The sequence below is a fragment of the Muscardinus avellanarius genome, assembly GCF_963383645.1.
Source record: "Muscardinus avellanarius genome assembly, chromosome: 2".
NCBI lineage: Eukaryota > Metazoa > Chordata > Mammalia > Rodentia > Gliridae > Muscardinus > Muscardinus avellanarius.
In genome coordinates this window covers 21,065,499-21,076,747 of record NC_137787.1, presented here as the reverse complement: position 1 = coordinate 21,076,747, position 11,249 = coordinate 21,065,499, and the positions used below count along the sequence as shown (strand labels likewise).

The window sequence follows — 11,249 nt, the reverse complement described above, 5'->3', positions numbered from 1 at the left end:
TTTTGTGGTACTGGAGATTGAACCCAAGGACGTTCTACCTCTGAGCCACATCCCCAGCCCTGTTTTATTTTTATTTTGAAATAGAGTCTCATTCAGTTGCTGGGGCTTTGCTAAATTGCCGAGGCTGGCCTTGAACCTGTAATCCTCCTGTCTTAATTTCCCAAACACTAGGATTATAGGCATGGGCTACCACTTTTGGCTTTCCAGAAATTTCAATGAGCTTGAGGCAATGTGTCTGACACCAGGGATGTAGAGTGAACAAAAAAAAATGGGTTCCTACTTCACAGAAGAAGGCAAAGGACTAGCTGCAAGTCCATGCAAGTGTCTGCAGGAGGGGAGAGCTATGAGCCAGACAAGGTCCACCCAGGAGACGATGCTGAAGTAGAAGCGAAGCAGAGGCTGCAGGAAAATTTCCTTTCATTCATGAGCAAAAGGGTCCTCCTCAGCCTAGACAGTGAAAGCAAAGGCGAGTTTCTATGTTTCAAGAGACTGTTCTAGCGGGGTGAAAGTCCAGGAATACTACTCATCAAACCCTAGAGATGTTCTCTGGGAGCCGGGCGTAGTGGCACACACTTGTAATCCCAGTACTTGGGAGGCTGAGACAGGAAGATCGCAGGTTCAAAGCCAGCCTCAAATACTTAGTGAGGCCCTCTGCAACTTAGTGAGACCCTGTTTCAAAACAAAGAATAGCCGGGCGTGGTGGCGCACGCTTGTAATCCCCGTGCTTGGGAGGCGGAGACAGGAGAATCGCGTAGGTTCGAAGCCAGCGGCGCTGGCGTAAGAGACCCTGTTTCAAAAATATAAAATATGTCTGGGAGCGTAGCCCAGAGGTAGAAGGGCTTCCAGGAACCCCAGTACCACCAAAAAAAAAAAAAACAAACAAAGATTGGGCTAGGGGTATAACACAGAAGTAGAATGCACCTGGATTCAATCCCCAGTACCACAAAATAAATAAATAAATAAATAAATAAATAAATAAATAAATAAATAAATAAGAGATATTCTTTGGGGAGTGCTGCCCCCATTTTACTGCAGAAACAACCAGCAATGCCACACTCACTTTTTAATTCTATGTCACGACCAATGCAGTTCCACATGGACAAACCCAGACAGAAATTTTATTAGAAATAACTGACTGTTCAGCTGATTGTCAACTACGCGCTGGTCTGTGAGGTTATTGGTCCTCCATGTCAAGTTGGAAGTTCCAAGAAGACAAGGGCCCAAGCACCTGATCTTGTCTCATCCATAGCTCAGCGCACACCTACACATAGTCCTCTTGTCTATGATGCTGGTCATGGGGTAAACGGAATTCTCTTGTCTTAGATCTGGCTTCCCAAACACCCTTTGTTCACCCACTATACACAGGGGGAATGCTTTCCAGCAATCTCCTAAAGCCCCCTGGTGGTTTGATGTTTCATCAGTGCCTGCCTCCATGTCCCCAGCAGACATTATAACATACAGGAGATGGGGCTCAGAGCAGAAGACACAGAGCTACCGAGCTTGCTGGGACATTCTCAGAAGTTGGGGTGCTGTTCCAGAGAGGATCGACAAAAGAGTGAGCCCGTGCGAGCAGACAGTTTTGGCCCCGCTTCTTTGCTCTAGTGTGGGATTTAGGTTGTGGATGCGATGGTACTGATTATCTAGTTAGTGGGTCAAAGAAGCAAGAATTCACCAGATCGACAGAAATGGTGCTGTTCCTTTTTATGGATTGTGAAACCAGTCCTCAGAGGTCTCTCAGCACTTCCTCAGAAGGTTGGCATAGGCTCGAAGACACAGGTGCCCCTTCCCCACAGGCCATCGCCTCCCTTCCAAACCCAGACAGCATCTGCCTGGGGCCAGGCTAGCCCAGAGGACCGTGGGTTGATGGCTAGTCTTCCTTTATGAGGGTGACATTGTCTTTCATTGGTGCTTTTCAGAGATTTGATGGAATAGTGATGGAGGAAGAAGTATAAGAAGGAACACGATGGCGGGCCAGGAACTCCTTGCTGATCAGGCCACGGGTAGCCAAGATCTTCAGGAATCCATTCCGAAAATTTTGTCCGATGAACGCGTAGATGACGGGGTTGAGGCAGCTGTGGAGGAAGCCCAGGATCTCGGTGGCGTCCAGGGCCCGGTCGATGTCACTGCGGCGCTCACAGGTCTCCTGGATCACGTGGGTCCTCATGAGGGTGTCCGCGACCAGGACCAGGTTGTAAGGCAGCCAGCAGAGCAGGAAGACAAGCACGACCGCGAAGATGACGCGCATGGCCCGGTGCTTCTGCCCCATGTGGGCCTTGAACAGCGTGTGCAGGGTGAAGCCGTAGCAGATCAGCATGACGAGCAGCGGCAGGACGAAGCCGAAGGTCTGGGGCAGGATCCGCAGCACCAGCCGCCATTTTGCCGTGTCCTTACCCAGGACCTCATAGCAGACCGGACTGGAGTTGTTTGGAGTGTAGGCCTCGCGGAAGAGGAAGAAGGGAAGGGACAGAACCAAAGATAGTCCCCAGATGCCCAGACATATGAACTTGACCAAGTGGCGCTTTTGGGTCAGTGTGCGAGTGGCGTGGACGATGGCCAGGTAGCGGTCCACGCTGATGCAGGCCAGCAGCAGGATGCCGCTGTAGAAGTTGACCTCCTTCAGGAGCGAGACCACCTTGCACAGGGGTGTGCCGAAAGTCCAGCCCTTCTCCTTGGAGGCTGCCCAGATGGGCAAGGTCAGGGCAAAGAGCACATCGGCCACGGCCAAGTTCAGCAGGTAGACGTCGGTGACAGAGCTGTTGACGCGGCTACATAAGATGACCAGTATCACCAGGGAGTTTCCCAGCAGGCTCAGGAGGAACACCAGGACATAGATGACGACCACAGCGTACCTGTTGAGCATCTCAGCGTCAACCTCACAGGGGCTGGAGGATCCATCTGAAGGTGGCAGGCCAGTGAAGTTTGGAAAGTTGTCATAAAACAACCAGAAATCAGATGTATTCCAGATGCTTTCATCAACTGCAACCATGATTTGATCTAGTTGAGAGGTTAGAAAAAATATGATTTAGTAACTCAGATTCGAGTTACCTTAGCAAGGATGTGAGAACAGTTCCTGGGATATATTTTGCTTCTCTGTGGTTTGGGCCACCTTAGATCGTCCCCATCTCCAACTTGAGCTTCATTTTTTTAAATGAGTGAATATATTTAATCTTATTATTTGTATATTGAGGAGAATGTTATATATTACGCGTATTGAGATATATATGGATATTTATACATACAGATATACCCATATATAATGGCAACTCGAACACTAAAATAACAAACTACTTATGTACATAAAAATCTAGGATTGCCTTTTCAAAACTTAGTATAAAGACTGACTACTGCCGGGAGTGGTGGCGCACGCTTGTAATCCCAGCATTTGGGAGACAGAGACAGGAGTATCGCACAGCCTCAGTTACTTAGTGAGGTCTTCTGCAACTTAGTGAGACCTTGTTTCAAAATAAAAAATAAAAAGTAGGGCAGGGGGTGTAGCTCAGAGGTAGAATGCCCCTGGGTTCCATCCCCAGTACTGAAGAAAAAAAAAGACTGACTACTATAAAATTATTGACTCTCTTGCCTATTATTTCTGAATAATGGAGTATTATTTTCAGAAGTCATGAAAGTAAAATTTAAGTAGATTAAGCCGGGCGTGGTGGCGCACGCTTGTAATCCCCACGCTTGGGAGGCAGAGACAGGAGGATCGCGCAGGTTCGAAGCCAGCCGCGCGCGCTGACTTAGGAGACCCTGTTTCCAAACATAAAGTATAAAAAAAAAATAGGTCTGGGAGTGTAGCCCGGAGGTAGAAGGGCTTCCAGGAACCCCAGTACCACCAAAAAAAAAAAAAAAAAAAAAAAAAATTTAAGTAGATTATTATTTAGCAATTTTTTAAACTTTTATCTTCTATTTTGAATTTGCCAGTTCCAAATAATTGTTTCTAACTCTAGGGCTATTTATCTTGAAAATCAGCTCTAATCACTGGAATATGACAGTCATTGTACATAAACATAAGTGCCATTTTTAGGCAACTTGAGCTTCTTTGGAAGTTGACTGCCCAGTGTTCTCAACCTGCTATAACTCTGAGACTCAGCATGAGTATAGGATAAGAGAGAATACAGAGAAGATATCTAGGTGTGGTGGCATATACCTGTAATCCCAGTACTTGGAAGGTTTTGAGACAGGAAGCTCTCAGGTTCAAGGCCAGCTTCAGCAACCTAGCGAGACCCTGTTTCAAAATTAAAAATAAGAGCTGGATATGGTAGCACATGCTTGTAATCCCAGCACTTGGGAGGCTGAGACAGGAAGATCACAGGTTCATGACCATCCTCAGCAACATAATGAGACCTCCACAACTAAGTGAGGACCTGTTTCAAAATAAAATAAGGCTGAGAGTATAACTTGGAGGCAGAATGCCCCTGGGTTCAGTCCTCAGTATCACAAATAAAGAAAAGAAGAAAAAGGAAATATTATAAGTAAAAAATGCACTTGATACACCTAACCCGCCTCCCAGCTTAGCCTCAACCTACCTTGAATGCGCATCTGCCTACGCTTGGCGCAAATCTTCTAGCACAAAGTCTGTTTATTTGGTAATAAAGTACTGACTAGCTTGTGTAATTTGCTGAATACTGTACTGAAAGTGAAAAACAGAATAAATAGCTGCATGGGCATGCTTTTATACCATCGGAAAGTTGAAAGATTTTAAGCCAAACCATCCAAAGTCAGTGACCACCTGCCGTGTGTGTGTGTGTGTGTGTGTCTGTCTGTCTGTCTGCCTGTTACTAGAGATTGAACCCAGGAACGTTCTGCCTCCAAGATACACCCCTCTACCTTCGAGTTACACCGCCAGCCTTGTTTTATCTTTATTTTGAAACGGAGAGGATCTCCCTAAGTTGGTGAGAGTCTCACTACTTGCTGAGGCTGTCCTCAAACCTGCCACCCTCCTCCCTCAGCCTCTCAAGGACTGAGATTACAGGCGTGTGCCCCCATGGCCGGCTTACCACCCAAATCTTAAGCCTGTCTTTAAATGTGCAATTTGAGTCCTGTGTCTAAAGGAAGTTTAAGCATTTGAGAGGATGAAGTCTCTACCTAGGTCCCTGGAATCCCTTCCTAAACATCCACAGAATCATGCGGGAGTGTTCAAACAGTTCTTTATTACGAAACAATTTATTTGTTGAAACAATACCTTCCCAGAAGCCCAGTATGAGAAACAGTTCAACCAAGCTGCTGGGGTTGGGGAGAGAGCATGCTGCCCTCCCCACTGGGCCTCTAAAGAGCCTCCTTAAGCCCCAGAGCTCTCCAGAGGACAGTCTGAAGTTTCCCAGATTGGGAATGAGACTAGGTACCTAGCGTTCATACTGTCTTTTGTCACTTTGGTTTGGTTTAGTTTGGCACTAGAGATTAAACCCAGGGGCAGTCTACCTCCCAGCTACTTCCTCAGCCCTATTTTATTCTTATTTTGAAACAAGATCCCCTACGTTGATGAGCGTCTCACCCCTTGCTGAGGCTGTCCTTGAACCTGTGATCCTCCTGTCTCAACCTCCCACGTACTTGAGATTACAGGCAAGCAGCAACAGGCCCAGCTCTTTTGTGACGTTGGTGGAGCCCTTTTACCCCATTTCCATTCTCCCATCTCCAAATTGAGGAAGACAGAGATCACTCTCCTTTGCTTCCACGACTAAGGTTCTAGGATAAGTTCATTACGGTTGAGGAGGTCCTCTCTCGGCTAGTGTTTGCGTTCTTATAAAAGACAGTCTTAGGGTAAGACAATAACCATCAAATTGGGGAACTGTCAACCTCTTTCCCACAAAAGGGCAAGGAATAAAAAACAAAGGATGAGGAAGCTTCAGCCTCCTTCTTGCCAACCACAACCCTGTAAGAGGGCAGAAATAAATGCATGTCCACAGGGAGGAGGCAGGAAACCAGGTTAGCAGAAATCCTCAGGTCCCAGAGAAATAAGTGCCATTTCTAAAATAAAGCCGAATCAAGCCTTCCTCCCCCAAAGAAAGTCCTGGCAAACAGAAGAGGCTTCTTACCTGAGGCACCAGCCAGGTGTGTCCAAGTAGGGGCCCGCAGCTCGAAGACCAAAGTGACTTAAGGGTTAGAGGGAACTGGATGAATAAAAGGAAACAGAGAAACCACATGAGGCTACACTCCCCTTCCTGAGCCCCACCCACTCCTGCATTTGGGGAACAGATTCAATCACAGAATCCCAGCCCATCAGAGACTCCAAAGGTTCATAAATTGGATCAGAAACACCAGGTGTGAAAGAAGGTTAGGGAGCTATTATCTGAGTTCTCTACTCCATGGACAAACTCTTTTATTTTATTTCATTTCATTTCATTTCATTTTGTGGGACTGGGATTGAACCCAGGGGCATACGATCCCCAAGATATACCCCCAGCCCTATTTTATCCTTTTATTTTGAAACGGGATCGTACTAAATTTCTAAGAGCCTCACTAGTTGCTGAGGCTGACTTTGAACCTGTGATCCTCCTGTCTCAGCCTCCCAAGTACGGGGGTTACAGGCGTATACCACCACATCCCACCCAGCTAGAATTTAACTTTTGTAGCCAGGTGCTGTGGCACGTGCATATAATCCCAGTACTTGGGAATCTGAGACAGGGGATTGCATGTTCGAGGTCAGGGTGCAATAATTTAGTAGCCCCCCCACACACACTCACTTTTTGTATGTGTGTTGGGTGCTGGGGATGGACCCAGGGGCACTCTACCTCCAATCTACACCCCCCAACCCTGCTTTTTATTCTTTATTTTGAAACAGGGTCTCACTAAGTTCAGAGGGCCTCACTAAGTAGCTGAGGCTGGCCACGAACCTGCGATCCTCCTGTCTCAGCCTCCCAAGTACTGGGATTACAAACGTGTACTACCATGCTTGGCTTCACTGATTGATTTGTGTGTGTGTATGTGGTGCTGGGAATGGAACCCAAGGGCATTCTACCTCCAAGCTACACCCCAGTCCTATTTTTTATTCTTTATTTGGAAATAGGGTCTCACTGAGTTGCAAAGAGTCTCACTAAGTAGCTGAGGCTGGCCACAAACCTGGATCCTCCTGTCTCAGCCTCCCAAGCAAAGGGATTACAAGCGTGCACCACCACGCCCAGCTCAAGTCCCCAGCAGCTAATATCTGTCCACCGCCCTTATGCCTCTGGCACTTAGATCACGTCTCCATTTCAACATGAGCCCCACTGTGATCGTGTTTGCAGGTCAGGTTCCTCCCCTATACTGTGAACTGCTAGAAAGCAAGGGCCCTGTCTGATTCATCTTCGCATTCTCTACCAAGGAAGATCTCAAGTGCTCAGCCAACAGTGTTGGAAGCAATGATGCCTCTCAGGTGCGTCCCTGAAGCATGGGTGACCAGCAGCACCCAAGGGTCAGTCACTTTTGGCCGCACACTAAGACCCGAGGTATGTCTGGAAGTCTCACTTTCATGGGGCCAGGCTGGTCTGGCTGACCATGGTCCTGTCCAGCCTCCTTGTTGTCAGCACCAATCTGCGTGAGTGTGAACCCTGGCCCTCACCTAAGTGCCAAGTGTATTATGTCACTGGTGCCCGTAGTGCCAACCTCCTGCTCTCCTGGGTTCTTTTCACATTTCTAAACAGTGGCAGGAAGGTTAAGGAGACAGTTGCCCCGGAGTTACTCACACTCTGCTTTACTGACGCTGCACTGTTGGGATCTGACCCCTCAACTAGAAAGGACTTGAAGATGGGCTAGTCCTGGAAGGGAAGGGACACTCCTGCTATTAGTCATCTAGGGGAAAAGCAGCTCTTGAAGCAGAAAGTAGTGATTGCCAGCTGGGGGTGCGGCTCGACGGTGGAGCGCTTGCCTAGCATGCACAAGCCCTGGGATCCATCACCAGCACCGAAAGAGCGGGGACTGACTAATGATACAGGAAAGGACGACCGACCGGGAGAGGTCTAGACCACAAAACACCTACCTGCACTCAAGGGCAGGAGGCACTGCAAGAGCGAGGTTTTGCCACAAGGGGGCAGCAGGTGCTAGACAATGAGGGACATACTGAGAAAGTTTAGGCCCAAGGGCAATCATAACTAAGGCTCAGTTTGTTTGTTACTAGGGATTGAATCCAGAGGCATTCTACCTCCAAGCTACAACCCTAGCCCAATTTTATTTCTTATTAGGAAACAGTCTCACTAGGCTGCTCAGAATCTCACAAAGTCGCCAAGGCTGGCTTTGTTGATGTTGTTTTGTGGTGCCAGGGGTTGAACTCGAGGGCATTCTACCCGCAAGCTATACACCCAGCCCTATTTTTCTTTTTTGGTAGTCCTGGAGATTGAACCCCAGATCACTCTACCCCTCAACCTTATTTTTTATTCTTTACTTTAAAACAGGGTCTCACTAAATTGCAAAGGACTTCACTAAGTAGCTAAGGTGGGCCGCAAACCTGCAATCCTCCTGCCTCGGCCTCCCAAGTACTGGGATTACAAGCATGTGCCCAAGCCCTGCTAAGGTACACTTTTAAGTTTTTCTTTTTGTACAGTCCCTTTCTGCTCTTTCTAGGCCCTAGGTCAAGTCAGTTCATTGTTCTTTGGGGTTTTTGTTTGTTTGTACTGGGGATTAAACTCAGGGGCATTCTACCTCTGAGCTACATCCCCAGCCCTATTTTTATTTTATTTATTTACTTATTTATTTTTATTTATTTTTGGTGGTACTGGGGTTCCTGGAAACCCTTCTACCTCTGGGCTATACTCCCAGACCTATTTTTTATATTTTTATTTGGAAACAGGGTCTCTTAAACCAGAGCGATTGGCTTCAAACCTGTGTGATCCTCCTGTCTCAGCCTCCCAAGCGCGGGGATTACGAGTGTGCGCCACCACGCCCGGCCTCCCAGCCCTATTTTATTTTTATTTGGAAACAAGTTCTCGCTAAGTTGATAAGAGTCTTACTACTTGCACTTACTGAGATTGTCCTCAGACCTGTGATCCTCCACTCTCAGCCTCCTAAGTACTGGGGTTACAAGTGTGTGCTGCCACACCCAGCTCTTCTGGTATACTTTAACATATCACAGCGGGCTCAGGGAAAGGTCTGCTCTAGCCCAGATCCCAGAAGTAAAGGGGAATCAGTCTGCCTGGATGAGCTTGGTGGTGACAACAGCGACTGCTTAGGTCCCCACAAAAAGAGGGATATAAAGGACAAGGGTTGAAAAGAATCTTTCACTTCATGGTAGGAAAAAAACACTTCTCTGGAGAAGAAAAGGCAAGTAGAGATAAGCTTGGAATAAATTTTTTTTCTACTCAAAAAGGTTCCAGAAGCTGAGTGTGGTGGTACATGACCATAATCCCAGTACTTAGCAAACCGAGGCAGGAGGATTACAGGCCTGAGGCCAGCTTCAGCAATTTAAGGAGACCTTCAGCAACTTAGTGAGACCCTGTTTCAGGTTAAAAGGGAAAAGGGCTGGGAGTTTAATTCAGGGGTAGAATGCCCCTGGGTTCAATCCCCAGTACAAAAAAAGAAAAGAAAAAGGAAGAAAGGAAGGAGCCAGGCATGGTGGCACACATCTGTAATCCCAGTACTTGGGAGGCTGAGACAAGAAGATTGCAGGTTTGAGGCCAGTCTCAGAAATTTAGCAAAATCCTCCGCAACTTAGTAAAACACTTTTTCAAACTTTAAAAGTCTTAAAAAAAAAAAAAAAAAAGGCTCAGAGCCGGGCATGGTAGCGTACGCTTGCAATCCCCGCGCTTGGGAGGCTGAGACAGGAGGATCACATGGGTTCGAAGCCAGCCTCAGGTACTTAGTGAGGCTCTCAGCAACTTAGTGAGACCCCGTTTCCAAATAAAATATAAAAAAGGTCTGGGAGTATAGCCTCGGAAGTAGAAAGCCTCTGGATACCACCACAAAAAAAAAAAAAAAAAAAAAAAAGGCTCAGTGCCACAAAGATACCTGTGACAGGTGCAGCCCAAATTCCCAACAGCTGGAAAAAGAAAGTAGAGTCTCTTTGAGATAATACTGTTCTTACCACTCTGCTGTAAATATGGAGACCTCCTTGCAAGATGGTGTACACAGCACAACATGGTTTAAGTGCATCTCTCCTGTCCCTGTGTCAGCTGTGATGCCCTCCTAAGCATCTCTTCACAACACTCTGGAAGAATCTGCTTAGCTCTGCAGATCAGTGTGGAGGAACGGGGGTTGGAGGAGGGCCCTCCCTCTCCCTGTGACATCCCCATGGCCAGAGGGACAGGTTCAGAAGTGAAGTATGTGACCCAAGATGAGCCAGTCAGAACACAGGTCAGCATGTTGTTTCAGGGCCTGTGGAAAAGTAAATATGTGGTCTTGGAGCCGGCAGCCATTTTGCTGCTATAAATGGCAACACCGGTCCAATGGCCAAAACTAACACACTGGGAGGAAGTCAGAGCTGAGTGAATCTCTGAGAACCGGAGCCGGGGTCCTGAGCAAACCATGCCCGGGGCCATCGTCTCCCCGTCCTTTTCAGGTACAGGAGCCAGTAAATTCTCTTTTGTTAAGATAGTCAAGTTGAATTTTCTGTATCCTACAACTGAAGCCACTCCCAACGGAGAGAGTTCTGGAAATCCGAAGTGGTGTGGGATGAGAGGAGAGGGAAGGAATGTCGATGAGTCACAGAGTCCAGAGGATGACAAAAGGACCCGCTGGCCCAGCAGAGGCGGGGCCTGGCCAGACACAGACCTCGCAGTCCTGGTGGCCAAGCTCCTGGAAACTGGAGAAGAGCCTTGAGAAGTGAATTCCTGAGGACCCTTTGGAGCAGATTCAGAAATCCTCATCAAGGACCGGAAAGCCCTTCTTTGGAGCTAGACAGACCATGACACAAATGTTGGCTCTACTTTATTAGTTTATAATCCTGGACAAGTTTGTTAACATGTATCAAAATATCCTTATCTGAGCCTGGCTTGATGGAGCACCCTTGTATTCCCAGTGCTTGAGAGGCTGAAACAGAAGGATCTGGGTTTGCCGCCAACCTCAGCTACTTGGTGAGGCCCTCAGCAACTTAGTAAGACCCTGTTTCAAAAAAAGGAATAAACCGGGCGTGGTGGCGCACGCTTGTAATCCCCGCGCTTGGGAGGCAGAGACAGGAGGATCGCACAGGTTCGAAGCCAGCCGCGCACGCTGGCTTAGGAGACCCTGTTTCCAAATAAAAATGTAAAAATAGGTCTGGGAGTGTAGCCCAGAGGTAGAAGGGCTTCCAGGAACCCCAGTACCACCAAAAAAAAAAAAAAAGGAATAAAAAAAATAGGGCTGAGCCG

At 47.5% G+C, this 11,249-nt stretch overlaps 1 protein-coding gene across 1 annotated transcript; it reads right to left on the bottom strand.

Moving 5' to 3' along the window:
• Positions 1–1,912: 1,912 nt before the first annotated feature.
• On the bottom strand, positions 1,913–2,986 carry CXCR1 (C-X-C motif chemokine receptor 1; the record flags this gene model as incomplete). The annotated part of the gene is made up of 1 exon (XM_080689326.1): positions 1,913–2,986. The coding sequence occupies one exon, from the start codon at positions 2,984–2,986 to the stop codon at positions 1,913–1,915; it is 1,074 nt and encodes a 357-aa protein (XP_080545452.1).
• Positions 2,987–11,249: the final 8,263 nt, after the last annotated feature.